This window comes from Coregonus clupeaformis, chromosome 4, assembly GCF_020615455.1.
Source record: "Coregonus clupeaformis isolate EN_2021a chromosome 4, ASM2061545v1, whole genome shotgun sequence".
NCBI lineage: Eukaryota > Metazoa > Chordata > Actinopteri > Salmoniformes > Salmonidae > Coregonus > Coregonus clupeaformis.
In genome coordinates, this window is record NC_059195.1 from 5,117,291 (window position 1) to 5,133,497 (window position 16,207).

General features: G+C 46.1%; 1 protein-coding gene across 2 annotated transcripts in view; it reads left to right on the plus strand.

Annotated features, from left to right (window-relative positions):
• Positions 1 to 16,207, plus strand: part of LOC121550703 (melanophilin-like) — a 167,270-nt gene that overhangs the window by 117,238 nt on the left and 33,825 nt on the right. For both annotated transcript variants that reach the window (XM_041863064.2, XM_041863070.2), the window contains exon 9: positions 13,626 to 13,709. In XM_041863064.2, the coding sequence (XP_041718998.1) occupies positions 13,626 to 13,709 (84 nt within the window). The remainder of the gene's footprint in view (positions 1 to 13,625; positions 13,710 to 16,207) is intronic.

Here is a 16,207-nt window from a genome sequence, read left to right on the forward strand (position 1 = left end):
ACTGATTACACACACCATTGTTATTTGATTTAGTTTACTTTAGTTAATAAATATATACTTTGAGTATTCCTTGTCTCCACGTGTCTCCCTTTTGTTACGAACTTGAGCCGGTTCGTGACAAGTGGGGGTTCGTCCGGGATCTTGAACTGGTTGTGTTTGGGAGAACGTGGAGTTAATGTCCAATTATGTAGGGTCTTTCTTTGTAAATTTTGTTAGTTTGTTTGAGTTTGATAGGACCAGTATTGGTTGCCTTTGGGTTGTGTACTGCGTTGGAGAGAGTACATTGGTTAGTTTCCAGGCCCTGCCCAGCCTGGAAACTCTTGCTCTACTCGCTGTTGGGACATCGGTCGGAGGTGAGTACAATCGGCTGTGTACCTCAGTGGGAGATTGGGTAGGGTAATGACATTTGCTACCTGGAGCTATAGCTTTTTCCCCTGATAGGCTTAGTGACGTGTTTTGTTTTGGGATACGTTGGGCATGGTTAAATGTTTGTTATTTTTGTGTGGTGTCTGTGGACTGAGCAGTTGTCTCGGGGGCACATCCGTGGCTTGGGGGAATCTACCAGCGTGCTGGGGGGTTTCATTCCTTGCCAGCGGGCTACAGTGCGTAATTACCCACCGCGAATCTGCACGAAGACTAGGGTTGAGTTATTGTAGGTTTTGGGGAAGCTCTATATCCCATCTCTCTTCTGTGGTACTCGGTGTGATTGTCATTTCTCTTGTGTCTGGTGTGCTCAGCAGATGGGGTTGAGCGAGATTATTATGATATATATATTAATTTTTTTTCCTGATTATGGCGTCTAATGTAGACGAGTTCATTCGCTTTCCATCAGAAGAACTGTTAGAATTATGTACTAAAGAACAGCTGTTGAAGGTTGCTGAACACTACAAGGTTGAAATTAGTGATAAACGTCAAAAAAATTATATTAGGTTAATATTGAAGGCCAATTTGATGGAGAGTGGTATTCTGGATGTTACCACTGGGGCAGCCTCTGCTGAGGACACGTTGTCTCCCCGATATGTTACAATGACCGCTCCATCGGTTAGTCATAGTAGTATTCTTTTTGAACAGCAGAAAGAACTGCTTCTGTTACAAATGGAGCATGAACAAGCTAAAATGGAGCATGATCGTGTAAAATATGAAAGGGAATTGGAATTTAAACAGGATATGGAGCGTGCTAAAATCAAGCTGCAACAAGAGCGACTAGAGTTGGTTAGGGAAGGAAAGCTCTCAGGGCAGAGTTTGCTCTGGGAAGGTGATCCAGAGTTACCTAGGGGTCGTTCCTCTTTTGGTCGTAATCCAGACACATTTGATATTGTTGGGAATTTACGGTTGTTGCCCCAGTTTAATGAAAAGGACCCGGAGACATTCTTTTCGTTGTTTGAGCGTGTTGCTAACGCTAGGAGTTGGCCTGATTCTGATCGCACTTTGATGTTGCAGTGTGTGCTGACTAGTAAAGCGCAAGAAGCATATTCAGCTCTTAGTGTAGCCAACAGTGTTAGTTATGATAAGGTTAAAACGGCTGTGTTACAGAGTTACGAATTGGTCCCTGAGGCTTACCGCCAACGATTTAGAACTTTAAAAAGGGATGATCAGCAGACTCATGTTGAGTTTGCGTGAATATTATCTTCACAGTTTAATCGCTGGTGTTCCGCCTCTGCAGTTATGACTTTCCAAGGGCTGTGTGATCTGATTATGTTAGAACAATTTAAGGACACAATCCCTGATCGTATAGCGACGTACATTAACGAACGAAAAATAAAGACTGTCGCTGAAGCTGCAGTTTTGGCAGATGAATATGTGTTGACTCAAAAAAATGTTTTTGCAGAACCCCGTATTCGGAGTGAGTGGGGGCGTTCGCAGAGATTTGGGCCTCGCTCGCCGAGATACTTCGGTTCCCGGGCAGAGTTTCATTCAACTAGGGTTGAGCCTGATACCCGTGGTAAAACTGACTTTGGTCAAGAGTGTCACTACTGTCAAGAATTAGGTCATTGGAAAAATGAATGTCCGATTCTTAGGTCTAGGGGTAAATTCAGTACAGGTGCTTATGGTAAATCGAGGCCTACAGCGTTAGCAGCACCTGTTCCACATCAGTTCACTCCTGACGCATTGTCTCATGCCCAGAGCCATGTGAAAGGCTATATTGTTCCATACTATTTACCTTTCGTTACAGAGGGTTTTGTGTCTATGTTAGGAAGTAAGAACCTAGTGCCAGTAAAGATCCTAAGAGACACAGGTGCCTCTGAATCATTTGTGTTGGAATCTGTGTTACCCTTCTCTGCGGAGACTGATTCGGGGAATAGTGTTCTAATTAGGGGAATAGGTTTGAACACTCTGTCAGTTCCTTTGCATAAACTGATGTTGGATTGTGGACTGGTGAAAGGTGAGGTTGTTGTGGGAGTGCGTCCTTCATTGCCTATTGAGGGTATTGACGTGATCCTTGGAAATAACTTGGCTGGGGAGCGTGTGTGGCCTATCGTGTTTCCATCTTTAGTGGTTTCCACTAAGCCTTCAATTGTAGGGATTCCTGATGAGAGTGCGCAGAACTTCCCAGAGGTGTTCTCTGCGTGTGCAGTGACGCGTTCTATGATCCATGACGACTTGGTCACAGAACTGGCTAACGAGAATACCACAAAGAAGTCTGTTACTGTTTTCCCTGTTATCCCGTTATCTGTATCCCGCTCCGATTTAATCGAGGCGCAACGGACTGACCCTACATTAGAAGAGTTGCGGGACCAAATTGTGCCTGTGGAACAGTTGGGAGATGTCGCACAGGGCTATTTTCTCCAAGAGGAGGTCCTGATGAGAAAGTGGATGTCTCATGGTAGTTGTTTTCTAGGGGAGGCGATTAGTCAGGTTGTGGTACCAGTTAAGCTTCGTGAGTTGGTGCTGACAACTTCTCACAACGACGTTGCTGGGCATATGGGTGTGAGAAAAACCTACAATCGCATATTACGACATTTCTTTTGGCCAAGACTAAAGAGGGATGTTTCTGATTTCATCAAAACTTGTCACACCTGTCAATTAACTGGTAAACCTAATCAAGCTATTAAGCCGGTACCACTGTTCCCTGTTCCTGTACTCAGTAAACCCTTTGAGTATCTGATTATTGACTGTGTTGGTCCTCTGCCTCATTCTAGAAAGGGTAGTAATTATTTGTTGACAGTGATGTGTCAGACCACTAGGTTTCCTGCTGCCTATCCTCTCCGGTCTATCACGACTAAGTCTGTGTTAAAAGCTTTGACTCAGTTTCTCTCACTGTTTGGAATCCCTAAGGTCATTCAAAGTGATCAAGGATCTAATTTCACCTCTAATCTCTTTGGTCAGGTTCTCCAACAACTCCATATTAAACACAACTTGTCTAGCGCCTATCATGCCCAAAGTCAAGGAGCACTGGAACGTTTCCATCAAACACTTAAGTCTTTGTTGAGAGCTTATTGTACTGAGATGGATAAGGATTGGGAGGAGGGGTTGCCTTGGTTACTGTTAGCTGCTAGGGAGGTTTCACAGAAGAGCACAGGTTTTAGTCCAAATGACCTAGTGTTTGGACATAAGGTGCGTGGGCTTTTATCTGTTCTCCAGGATGACTGGAAGTCTCCCGAGCCTCCTCAGTCCCTGTTATCATATGTATGTGATTTTCGGCGACGCTTGTATGCCGCTGGTGAAATGGCTAAAGAGAAGCTATCATCTTCACAGGACAGGATGAAGATCATATATGATCGCCGAGCTGAGCCTCATCACTTTAGTCCTGGTGATCAGGTTTTGGCTCTGCTGCCAATTGTTGGTTCTCCTTTTCAAGCCAAGTTTCAAGGTCCATATACAGTGGTGCGCCAGTACACTGAGCAAAATTATCTAGTTGCCACTCCAGAACGGAGGAAAGCACACCAACTGTGCCATGTAAATTTGTTAAAACCCTATTATGCACGTTCCTCTGAGACTGAACAGGGGGGGTCTACAGAGGACGGTAAGGCTGTTCTTTTGGCTGATACTGTTTATTCCCTGGGTTCTGGTCATGCTAGGTCTGTGCAGGAGCAGGAAGATGTTTCTGGACCCGACGATTGCATACTGCAGGGTAGATTGAAAAATTCAGAGACACTGGAGATTTTAGATAGCCTTCTTAATCATCTACCTGTTGATGGGCGGAAAGAGATGGTTGGTTTGATTCAGAGATTTCCAGGGTTGTTTTCTGATACACCTACACGTATAAACTTAATAGAACATGATATTGACATTGGAGATGCTGACCCCATTCGTCAATGGTTCTATAGAGTTTCTTCAGAGAAACTGCGTTGTCTGGATGCTGAGGTCAGGTACATGCTGGAGAGTAAAATAGCAGAGCCTTCTTTCTCCAGTTGGGCTTCTCCCTGTATCTTGGTCAGTAAATCGGATGGAACAAACAGATTTTGTACGGACTACCGTAAGGTAAACGATGTCACTAAGCCGGATTCATTTCCTCTTCCTCGGATGGAGTACTGCGTTGATCAAGTCGGCGCAGCTAAGTTTGTGAGCAAATTTGACCTGTTAAAGGGCTATTGGCAGGTGCCACTGACGAGTAGGGCACGTGAAATCTCTGCCTTTATTACACCTTTTGGTCTGTACTCGTATTCGGTTATGAGTTTCGGACTGCGTAATGCGCCTTCCACTTTTCAGCGACTTATGAACAGGGTTGTCTCTGGTCTGGCCGGGTGCGCTGTTTATCTGGACAATGTAGTGATATATGCAGATACTTGGGAGGAACATCTGTCCCGTATTCAAGCCTTGTTCAGACGTCTGGCTGCGGGTCGCCTCACGATAAATTTGGCTAAATGTGAGTTTGCTCAGGCGACTGTTACATACCTTGGAATTGTGGTTGGGCAGGGTGAAGTGCGTCCTGTTCGAGCTAAAGTGGTAGCTATTGATGCTTTTCCACTACCAACTACTAAAAAGGAACTGATGCGTTTCTTGGGAATGATTGGGTATTATCGTGGTTTTTGTAGGAACTTCTCTACTGTGGTCGCTCCCTTGACAGATTTGCTGAAAGCTAAGGCTGTGTACGTATGGTCTTCTCGTTGTCAACAGGCTTTCGAAGATTCAAAGAGGTTGCTTACCTCAACTCCGGTACTGGCTGCTCCTCGTGTGGATTTGTCATTTACCTTGCAGGTGGATGCTAGTCATGTGGGGGCAGGTGCAGTTTTGCTGCAAGCAGATGTGGCTGGGGTTGAGAGGCCTGTTAGTTTCTTTTCCAAAAAGTTTAACCATTATCAGTTGAACTATTCGGTAATTGAAAAAGAAGCATTAGCACTCATATGGGCGCTACAACACTTTGAAGTGTATGTCGGGTCGGGAGTAGTACCTATTGTGGTCTACACCGACCATAACCCTCTCACCTTTTTGAGGTCCATGAGGTGTCCTAATCAGAGGATAATGAGATGGTGTTTATTTTTACAATCCTTCCATCTAGATGTGCGGCACATCCGGGGGACTGATAACGTGATTGCTGATGCGCTCTCTCGTGCGCCCTGTTCCTGAATATTGATGTGACCGACCATTGATTTTGTCATGTTCTATCTTTCCTGTTTGTCCCCTCCTAGTCTTGTGTTCTTCTTTCCTCTTAAAGTTGCTTCCTGTGTAAAGGTTCCTGAGGTCTGGAGAGGAGGATGATGGTTGGGGCAAGTGGAGGTGTGAACATGTACAATTTGTCGGTTTGGGACGCAGGGGCTGGTACGTTGGTCCGGGGTCCTTGTTGGTCCCCGGTTTTATGGGGGGGGTGTGACGACCCTCCCACTCTGTCTGCCGTATTCTCTCTTTGCTCTTGTTTCCTTATTAGGATGCCGGTGGGCGGAGTTGGGAGGGTCGTCAGCTACATGAGAAATACCTGGGCCGGGTGTGTCCCAGCATAAATGGACCTCTTCCACATTCATTGACGAGACTCTCTCCAGGCAGATACTTTGACTTTGGTTGTGGTATTTTTGTGGCTTTTTGGTTGTTGCTTTGGCACCTCTCAACACCTTTCCATATTACATTCATGCATGCAAACACTCACTTACACTACTGATTACTGATTACACACACCATTGTTATTTGATTTAGTTTACTTTAGTTAATAAATATATACTTTGAGTATTCCTTGTTTCCACGTGTCTCCCTTTTGTTACGAACTTGAGCCGGCTCGTGACAGTTACAACTTCCTATTAATTACCGTATTAACCCCTCGTTCCATGCGTCTATCCTCAGGCTGGTAGTAGCTGGTCCACTCCAGGAGTCTTAGGTACGAGAGGTTCCTCCGCCCCCTCTGGACATCGAGGGGGCTCCGGCGTACTCAGTCCGCTCCATCTTGGATTCGAGGCGTCGGGTGGGGGGCCTGCAGTATCTCGTGGAGTGGGAGGGGTACGGTCCAGAGGAACGGCGCTGGGTCCCTAGGAGGGACATCCTAGATCCTCGGGCAGGCTTCGGCGTTCGTCGTCACCGGAGTACTAGCTGCTACCGGTCTATGTTTCTGTGTTCGACTTGTTCTGTCTTGATTGTGTACACCTGTTTCCCATTATGTTGTATTGTCTTCCCTATTTAACCCTCTGTCTTACACTGTGTGTTGTGTGTGATTGTATTCATGATCGGCAGTCGTTAGTGTGCAGGTTATTTCCTCCCTGTGTGGAGATTGTTTGTTCTCGATTTTACTTTCAAGTAAAGTACGTTTTCGGATCAGCTCTGTGTCCTGCGTTTGACTTCGCCCACCGCAATTCACTGACGCCTTTGACACCAATTTTAAGTCAAAACTGTAACTACGCCTCTCAGGAACATTCACTGTCATCTTTGTAAGCAACTACAGTGTATATTTGACCATGTGTTTTAGCTTATTGTCTTGCCGAAAGGTGATTTTGTCTCCCAGTGTCTGTTGTAAAGCAGACTGAACCAGGTTTTCCTCTAGGGGTTTGCCTGTACTTAGCTCTATTCTGTTTATTTTTATCCCCCAAAAAACTCCCTGGGTATGCTTGCTGATGACAAGCATACCCATAACATGATGCAACCACCACGCTTGAAAATATGTAAAGTGGTACTCAGTGACGTGTTATGTGTTATGATTTAACTGGATAGAACCCAAATGCAGACAAGTACACCAAGCCAGAGAAGTTAACAGGTTTATTATAATGTTCAATAGTCCAGGTTTCCAATAAATGGGGAAGAGCAAGTCCAGGTTACAGGGAGGGTACAGATCCAGGTCAGGGCAGGTGTGGTACCGTAATGTCCTAGTGTCCGTGGTGAGTCCAAAGGAGAGGCCCGATAGTGGAGAGCAGGATGGTGGTGGCAGGAGTGAAGCGGAGGCAGGAGTCAGGTTCCAAATATCTGTGGCACAGGAGAAAAAGTAAATAAACAGTCCAAAAAACACAAGAGCGAAAACAGACAGGTTGAGTCGGCAGCGAGACTAACATGGTTGTCTTGACTATGATCTGACGATGAGTGGAAAGTTTGACCGGGTCTTAAAGGCTGAGGTGATTATGGTGAATGAGCTGCAGCTGGAACCCTGACTCCCGCACACCAGACTTCACTCCTGCAATCAAGGACAGACAGAGGGGAGGGGGAGAGCAGAGAGAGAGCTACCCTAGCAGCAGTAGGCCTAACAGTACCCCCTCTACGGACGCCACCTGGCGGCCGACAGGGTTTATCAGGATGTAACCTATGAAACTCACGAACCAGAGCAGAATCCACAATGAAGCTCCTGGGCACCCAGGAACGTTCCTCAGGACCATAACCCTCCCAATCCACCAGGTACTGGAAACCACGACCCCGGCGGCGAACATCCAGAAGTCGCCGGACAGTGTAGACCGGACCCCCACCCACGATCTTGGGCGGAGGAGGGGACGAGAGGGCGGGCACAAAGGGCTAACCGACACAGGCTTAATCTGGGAAACATGAAAGGTGGAATGAACCCGTAGGGAGGCAGGAAGCTGTAGCTTAACCGCGCAGGGGTTAACAATAGACAGTATCTTGAACGGTCCTATAAAACGAGGCGCCATCTTCTTCGACTCCACCTTCAATGGAAGGTCCCGTGACTTCAGCCATACCTCTTGACCAGGAGAGTAACCGGGAGCCTGGGACCGGTGACGGTTGGCTTGCCTCTGCCTGTACGCCGAAGCTCGGGACAGAGCTACCCTGGCCTTCCTCCAGACCTTGCAGCAGCGGCGCATGTGGGACTGCACCGAGGGTACCGCAAGTTCCCTCTCTTTGGAAGGGAACAGGGGAGGTTGATAACCCAGAGCACACAGAAAAGGAGACAAACCAGAGGAAGCGTTAGTCAAGGTGTTATGAGCATATTCCACCCAGGGGAGCATGGAGCTCCATGACCCAGGGTTAGACCCAGTGACACAGCGAAGTGCGGTCTCCATCTCCTGGTTCGCTCTCTCGGCTTGCCCGTTGGTCTGGGGGTGATATCCAGAGGACAGGCTGGATGTAATGCCCAAAGCTTTACAGAAAGCTCTCCACACCTGGGAGACAAACTGGGGACCCCTGTCAGAGACAATATCCGTGGGTAGACCATGAGAGCGGAACACATGTTCAACCAAAATATCAGCCGTCTCTCTGGCAGTGGGCAGTTTAGGTAGGGCCAAAAAATGAGCGAACTTAGAAAACGATCAATCACCGTAAGAATGACAGTCTTACCAGATGAGGGGGAAGTCCAGTGACAAAATCCATAGCGATATGCGACCAGGGCCGGCTGGGTATAGGTAGAGGTCGTAGATGACCAGCGCTGGCCTGGGTGGAGTTTTTACTTCGTGCACATACCGTACAAGCAGCAATGAAGGCTCGAGTGTCCGCCTCCATCGTGGCCCACCAGAACTTCCGTCGCACAAAGTCAAGGGTCCGCGAAACTCCAGGGTGACAGGTAAGGGGAGACGAGTGAGCCCACTGAAGTACCTGGGAGCGAGCAGACTCAGGGACAAACATCCGGTTAGGAGGACCCCTCCCAGGGTCAGCTTGATGATGTTGAGCCTGTCTAACAATCCCCTCGATGTCACATGTGATGACTGCAATACTGCAGGTAGGAGGCAAAATGGGTTCAGGGTTACTACCAGTATCAACAGCCGAATGAACACGAGACAGGGCGTCAGGCTTGACGTTACGTGACCCAGGACGGTAAGACAGAGAAAAATTGAATCTCCCAAAAATAGTGCCCACCTGGCTTGACGGGGGTTGAGCTGCTTCGCTGACTGGAGGTAAGCCAGATTCTTATGATCCGTCCAAACGATGAAGGGTTGTTCCGCCCCTCCAACCAATGTCGCCACTCCTCGAGAGCCAGCTTAACGGCGAGCAGTTCACGATTTCCAACATCATAATTCCTCTCTGCCTGAGAAAGTTTCCTTGAGAGAAAAGCACAGGGATGCAGTTTGTTATCTTCAGGAGAACGTTGTGACAACACTGCACCTACCCCAGTGTCGGATGCATCCACCTCCACGACAAACTGGCGGTCGGGGTCCGGCTGCATCAGAATGGGAGCCGAGGCGAAGCGATGTTTCCAGTTCTTCGAACGCTGATTCGGCCCCTTCATTCCAAGCGAACGGTCGTGAGATGGAGGTGAGAGCGGTGAGTGGCGCCGCAATGCGGCTGTAGTCCTTGATGAACCTCCTATAGAAGTTCGCAAACCCCAGGAATCGTTGAAGTTGTTTGCGGGTAGAGGGAGCTGGCCAGTCCGTGACAGCAGAGATCTTAGCTGGGTCCATCCGCAGCTCCCCCTGAGCTATGATGTAACCCAAAAAGAGGTCTCAGACACATGAAATTCACATTTCTCCATCTTCACAAACAGTTTGTTCTCCAACAACCTTTGCAACACCTGGCGCACATGCAGTTCATGTTCCTGGGAGGACTCTGAGAAAATCAAGATATCATCCAGATAGACAAAAACAAACCGATTCAACATGTCCCGAAGGACATCATTGACTAGTGCCTGAAAAACAGCAGGGGCATTAGACAACCCAAAAGGCATAACCCGATACTCAAAATGTCCCAAGGGTGTGTTGAAGGCAGTCTTCCATTCATCACCCTTACGAATGCGCACCAGGTGATACGCATTTCGTAGATCCAGTTTCGTAAAGATGGTAGCACCATGAAGGAGGGGAAAAGCAGAATTAATCAAAGGCAGAGAATACTTGTTCTTAATGGTGATGTTGTTAAGTCCACGGTAATCAATACAGGGTCTGAGGGTCTTATCCTTCTTAGCAACAAAAAAGAATCCCGCTCCTACAGGTGACGAGGAAGGACGCATAATACCTGCCGCCAAGGAGTCCCGAATGTAGTTCTCCATAGCCTCCGTCTCCGGCCGGGAGAGATTGTACAGGCGACTGCTGGGGAGCGGGGCTCCTGGCTGGAGGTCAATGGCGCAGTCGTAAGGCCGGTGAGGAGGAAGAGAAGTAGCTCTGTGTTTGCAGAAAACGGATGCCAGGTCATGATACACGTCAGGAACAGCAGAAAGATCCATGGACTCCAGTGGAGGTTGAGGCACAGTACTGGCAGGAGTCTGAGCAGAACACAAACAATTCACATGACAAAATGTGCTCCATGAAACAATGCTACCTGTCACCCAATCAATGTGTGGATTGTGTTTTATGAGCCAGGGGATACCAAGGACCAGGGAGTCTGTGGGCAGTCGATAATATGGAATTGAATGTTCTCCTGATGATTTCCCGACACTCTAAGACAAACAGGAACAGTCTGATGGGTAATGCGGGTCAACAATTGTCCATTTAGACCCTTAGCCTGCAGCGGACAGTCCATAGGAACAGTCTCCAAATCCATTTGTTGAGCCCACTCTCTATCCAAAAAGCTTTCGTCGGCACCAGAGTCAATCAGCGCACTAACAGAGAAATTCTGGGACTGCCACTGGAGGGATGCCTGGAGCAGAATGCGGGGAGAAGAGGAAGAATCCGCTGCTCGGCTCACCAAAACTTCTCCCATAAATGATGAGCCGGCCCTTTTCCCGGACGAACTGGGCAGGAAGGAACGAAATGACCAGCTTCTCCACAATACAGGCAGACCCGAGCCTGAATACGACGTGCACGCTCCTCTGAGGACAACCGTGCACGACCCACCTCCATGGCTTCGGGTTCAGTGCTCCTCGTATCGACTCGGGAAGACCCGGCTCTCTCCGTAGGGACGATGCAGGGAGGAGTTTGTTGATGACAGACAGGTTGCTTGGAACTAACACTCCTCTCCCGGCGGCGCTCCCGAATCCGATTATCCAACCTGATAGTGAGTGAAATAAGATTATCCAGCGTAGGCGATTCATCATATGACACCAATTCATCTTTTAAAGTCTCAGACAAAGCATTGATGAACACTCCTTGTAATGCCTCGTCATTCCAACCACTCACTGCTGCTAAAGTCCGAAACTCCACTGCCATCTCCGCCACACTACGAGCCCCCTGCCGAAGAGAAAACAACCGTTTCGCAGCCTCCTTGCCTCGTACGGGGTGGTCAAAAACCTTCCTCATCTCCGTGGTGAAGGCCACGTAAGCGTTGCAAATGTCCGACTGACTCTCCCAGACCGCGGATCCCCAGGCACGAGCGGAACCGCTAGTAGAGTTGATAAGGTAGGCAATACGGGCTCTTTCTGAGGCGTAGGTGAGGGGCTGTTGTTCAAACACTAACGAGCATTGAGTCAAAAAATCGCCACAGGTTCCCATGTTCCCGTCATAGCGCTCTGGAGCAGGAACAAAAGGCTCTCTGATCTGGGCTGAAGGGGTAGTAAGGGCAGACACTTGATTGGTGAGTAATTGAACCTGATTAAGCAGCACCTGACTGTCCTCAGCAATCGTCTTAAACAGGGTATCATGTTGGCCAAGTAGAATGCCCTGATTGGCTATGGCAGTCCAAATTTGAGTGCACTCTGGGGTGGTATCCGAGCTACTGTCTGCTGGGTTCATGTTGGTCAGATCATACTGTTATGATTTAACTGGATAGAACCCAAATGCAGACAAGTACACCAAGCCAGAGAAGTTTTAACAGGTTTATTATAATGTTCAATAGTCCAGGTTTCCAATAAATGGGGAAGAGCAAGTCCAGGTTACAGGGAGGGTACAGATCCAGGTCAGGGCAGGTGTGGTACCGTAATGTCCTAGTGTCCGTGGTGAGTCCAAAGGAGAGGCCCGATAGTGGAGAGCAGGATGGTGGTGGCAGGAGTGAAGCGGAGGCAGGAGTCAGGTTCCAAATATCTGTGGCACAGGAGAAAAAGTAAATAAACAGTCCAAAAAACACAAGAGCGAAAACAGACCGGTTGAGTCGGCAGCGAGACTAACATGGTTGTCTTGACTATGATCTGACGATGAGTGGAAAGTTTGACCGGGTCTTAAAGGCTGAGGTGATTATGGTGAATGAGCTGCAGCTGGAACCCTGACTCCCGCACACCAGACTTCACTCCTGCAATCAAGGACAGACAGAGGGGAGGGGGAGAGCAGAGAGAGAGCTACCTAGCAGCAGTAGGCCTAACATTATGTTGGATTTGCCCCAAACATAATGCTTTGTATTCAGGACATGAAGTTCATTTCTTTGCCTAATCTTTTGTAGTTTTACTTTAGTGCCTTATTGCAAAGAGGATGCATGTTTTGGAAATGTTTTATTCTGTATAGGCTTCCTTCTTTTCACTCTGTCATTTAGGTTATTATTGTGGAGTAACTACACTGTTGTTGATCCATCCTCCAGTTTTCTTCTATCACAGCCATTCAACTCTGTAACTATTTTAAAGTCACCATTGGCCTCATGGTGAAATCCCTGAGCGTTGTCCTTCCTCGCCGGCAACTGAGTAAGGAAGAACGGCTGTGTCTTTGTAGTGACTGGATGTATTGATGCACCATCCAAAGTGTAATTAATAGCTTCACCATGCTCAAAGGGATATTCAATGTATATATATATATTTTTTTTATATATCTACCAATAAGTGTCTTTCTTTGCATTGGAAAACCTCCCTGGTCTTTGTGGTTGAATCTGTAAATTAAATGCACTGCTTGACTGAGGGACCTAACATATAATTGTATGTGTGGGGTACAGAGATGAGGTAGTCATAAACAAAATCATGTTAAACACTATTATTGCCCACAGAGTGAGTTCATGCAACTAATTATGTGACTTGTTAAGCACATTTTTACTCGAACTTAATTCGGCTTGCCGTAAGAAAGGGGTTGAATACTTATTGACTCAAGACATTTCAGCTTTTCAATTTCTATTAATTTGTACACATTTATGAGAACATAATTCCACTTTGATGTTATGGGGCATTGTGTGTAGGCCAGTGACACAAAATCTCAATTTAATCCATTTTAAATTCAGGCTGTAACACAACAAAATGTGGAATAAGTCAAGGAGTGTAGATACTCTCTGAAGGCACTGTATGTTCTAGTGTCATAGTTTCAAGATTACTTGTATTTGAGACAAAAGTCTGTTCCCTTGTTCACAACTGGATTGGTACATTAAGCTCAAACTCAGCATGGTTGGAATGACCCAAAACCCATGGCTGAAGCTTGTGCTTTAATTTTATACACAGTGCTGGTTTTCACACTACAACACATACCATACAGTCACAATTGGTATTTTATTGTCTTCTTCTCTCCTTTCCTCCCTTTCCTTCCTTTCCTCGTCTCTGTGTGTCTCTCTCTCTGCTGTAGATAACTGAGCTGAACAGACGCATGTCGGTCATTGAGAAACTACTTAACCGTCTGGAACAGAAAGTGACATCCCCCTATGACCAGGTAAAGGGCCTTACCCCGAGAGACCATACAAAGAACAGAATGTTTGGGACAGTAGTGCTCTCTACACCAGTCTGTTCTAAAGCTCATCTTTCACTATTATTTGTATGCTCAAAAGCCTTCTGTTAATGAGAGAAGAGAGGCCATACACACTCAAATCTCATGATTCATGATTTGTCACGCAAGTCTGAGGTCATCTTTGCATCAACACTTCAGAGACCTCGTGTCCAAGCCATCAGGTGCCAGGGGAAAACCAGCAGACCTTTGAAAATGTGTCCTATGCTAGTGACAAATTGAATTTCCCCTTTTGAGGATCAACAAAGTTTATTAAGTTAAATTCAAAACAAACAAGGCAGGCTTTGAGCTTGATTGCTCATTATTGTTTGCTTCCAAACCTAATCGGCTTGACATTTTAAAGAATCCCTTCAAAAGTTTGGGGTCACTTAGAAATGTCCTTGTTTCCGAAAGAAAAGCAATTTTTTTGTCCATTAAAATAACATCAAATTGATCAGAAATACAGTGTAGACATTGTTAATGTTGTAAATGGCTATTGTAGCTGGAAACGGCTGATTTTTTATGGAATATCTACATAGGCGTACAGAGGCCCATTATCAGCAACCATCAGTCCTGTGTTCCAATGGCACGTTGTGTTTGCTAATCCAAGTTTATCATTTTAAAAGGCTAATTGAGCATTAGAAAAACCTTTTGCAATTATGTTAGCACAGCTGAAAACTGTTGTGCTGATTAAAAAAGCAATAAAACTGGCCTTCTTGAGACTAGTTGAGTATCTGGAGAATCAGAAATTGTGGTTTCGGTTACAGGATAAAAATGGCCAGAAACAAATAACTTTCTTCTGAAACTTGTCAGTCTATTCTTGTTCTGAGAAATTAAGGCTATTCCATGCGAGAAATTGCCAAGAAACTGAAGATCTCGTACAACGCTGTGTACCACTCCCTTCACAGAACAGCGCAAACTGGCTCTAACCAGAATAGAAAGAGGAGTGGGAGGCCCAGGGACTTTGTTTTTAAAAAAAGAAGCAAAAGGCAAACCTACAGCCTAAGGCCTAAGTAAAAATAGTGAAAATAAAGAAAAACCCTTGAATGAGTAGGTGTGTCCAAACTTTGGACTGGTACTGTGTATATACAGCTCTGAATAGGTGTGTCCAAACTTTTGAGTGGTACTGTGTATATACAGTACCAGTCAAAAGTTTGGACACACCTACTCTTTCAAGGGTTTTTCTTTATTTTCTTTATATTTTTACATTTTAGAATAATAGTGAAGACATCAAAACTATGAAAAAACACACATGGAATCATGTAGCAACCAAAAAAGTGTTAAACAAATTAAAATATATTTTATATTTGAGATTCTTCATATAGCCACCCTTTGCCTTGATGACAGCATTGCACACTCTTGGCATTATCTCAACCAACTTCACCTGGAATGATTTATCCAACAGTCTTGAAGGAGTTCCTACATACGCTGAGCACTTGTTGGCTGCTTTTCCTTCACTCTGCCGTACGACTCATCCCAAACCAGCTTAATTGGGTTGAGGTCGGGGGATTGTGGAGGCCAGGTGATCTGATGCAGCACTCTATCCCTCTCCTTCTTTGTAAAAAAAAAAAGCCCTTACACAGCCTGGAGGTGTGTTGGGTCATTTTCCTGTTGAAAAACAAATGATAGTCCCACTAAGCCCAAACCAGATGGGTTGGCCTATCGCTGCAGAATGCTGTAGTAGCCATGCTGGTTAAGTGTGCCTTGAATTCTAAATAAATCACAGACAGTGTCACCAGCAAAGCACCCCCACACCATAACACCTCCTCCTCCATGCTTTACGGTGGGAACTACACATGCAGAGATCATCCATTCACCCACACCACGTCTCACAAAGACACAGCGTTTTGAACCAAAAATCTCCAATTTGGATTCCAGACAAAAGGACACATTTCCACTGGTCTAATGTCCATTGCTCGTGTTTCTTGGCCCAAACAGGTCTCTTCTTCCTACTGGTGTCCTTCAGTTGTGGTTTCTTTACAGCATTTTGATTATGAAGGCCTGATTCACACAGTCCACTCTGAACAGTTGATGTTGAGATGTGTCTGTTACTTGAACTCTGTGAAGCATTTATTTTGGCTGCAGTTTCTGAGGCTGGTAACTCTAATGAACTTATCCTCTGCAGCATAGGTAACTCTGGGTCTTCCATTCCTGTGGCGGTCCTCATTCGAGCCAGTTTCATCATAGCTCTTGATGGTTTTTGCAACTGCACTTGAGTAAACTTTCTAAGTTCTTGAAATGTTCCGTATTGACTGACCTTCATGTCTTAAAGTAATGATGGACTGTCGTTTCTCTAAGCTTATTTGTGCTGTTCTTGCCATAATATGGACTTGGTCTTTTACCAAATAGGGCTATCTTCTGTGTATACCCCCCCCCAAACTTTTGACTGATAGTGTGTATACAGTGGGGTGAACAAGTATTTGATACACTGCCGATTTTGCAGGTTT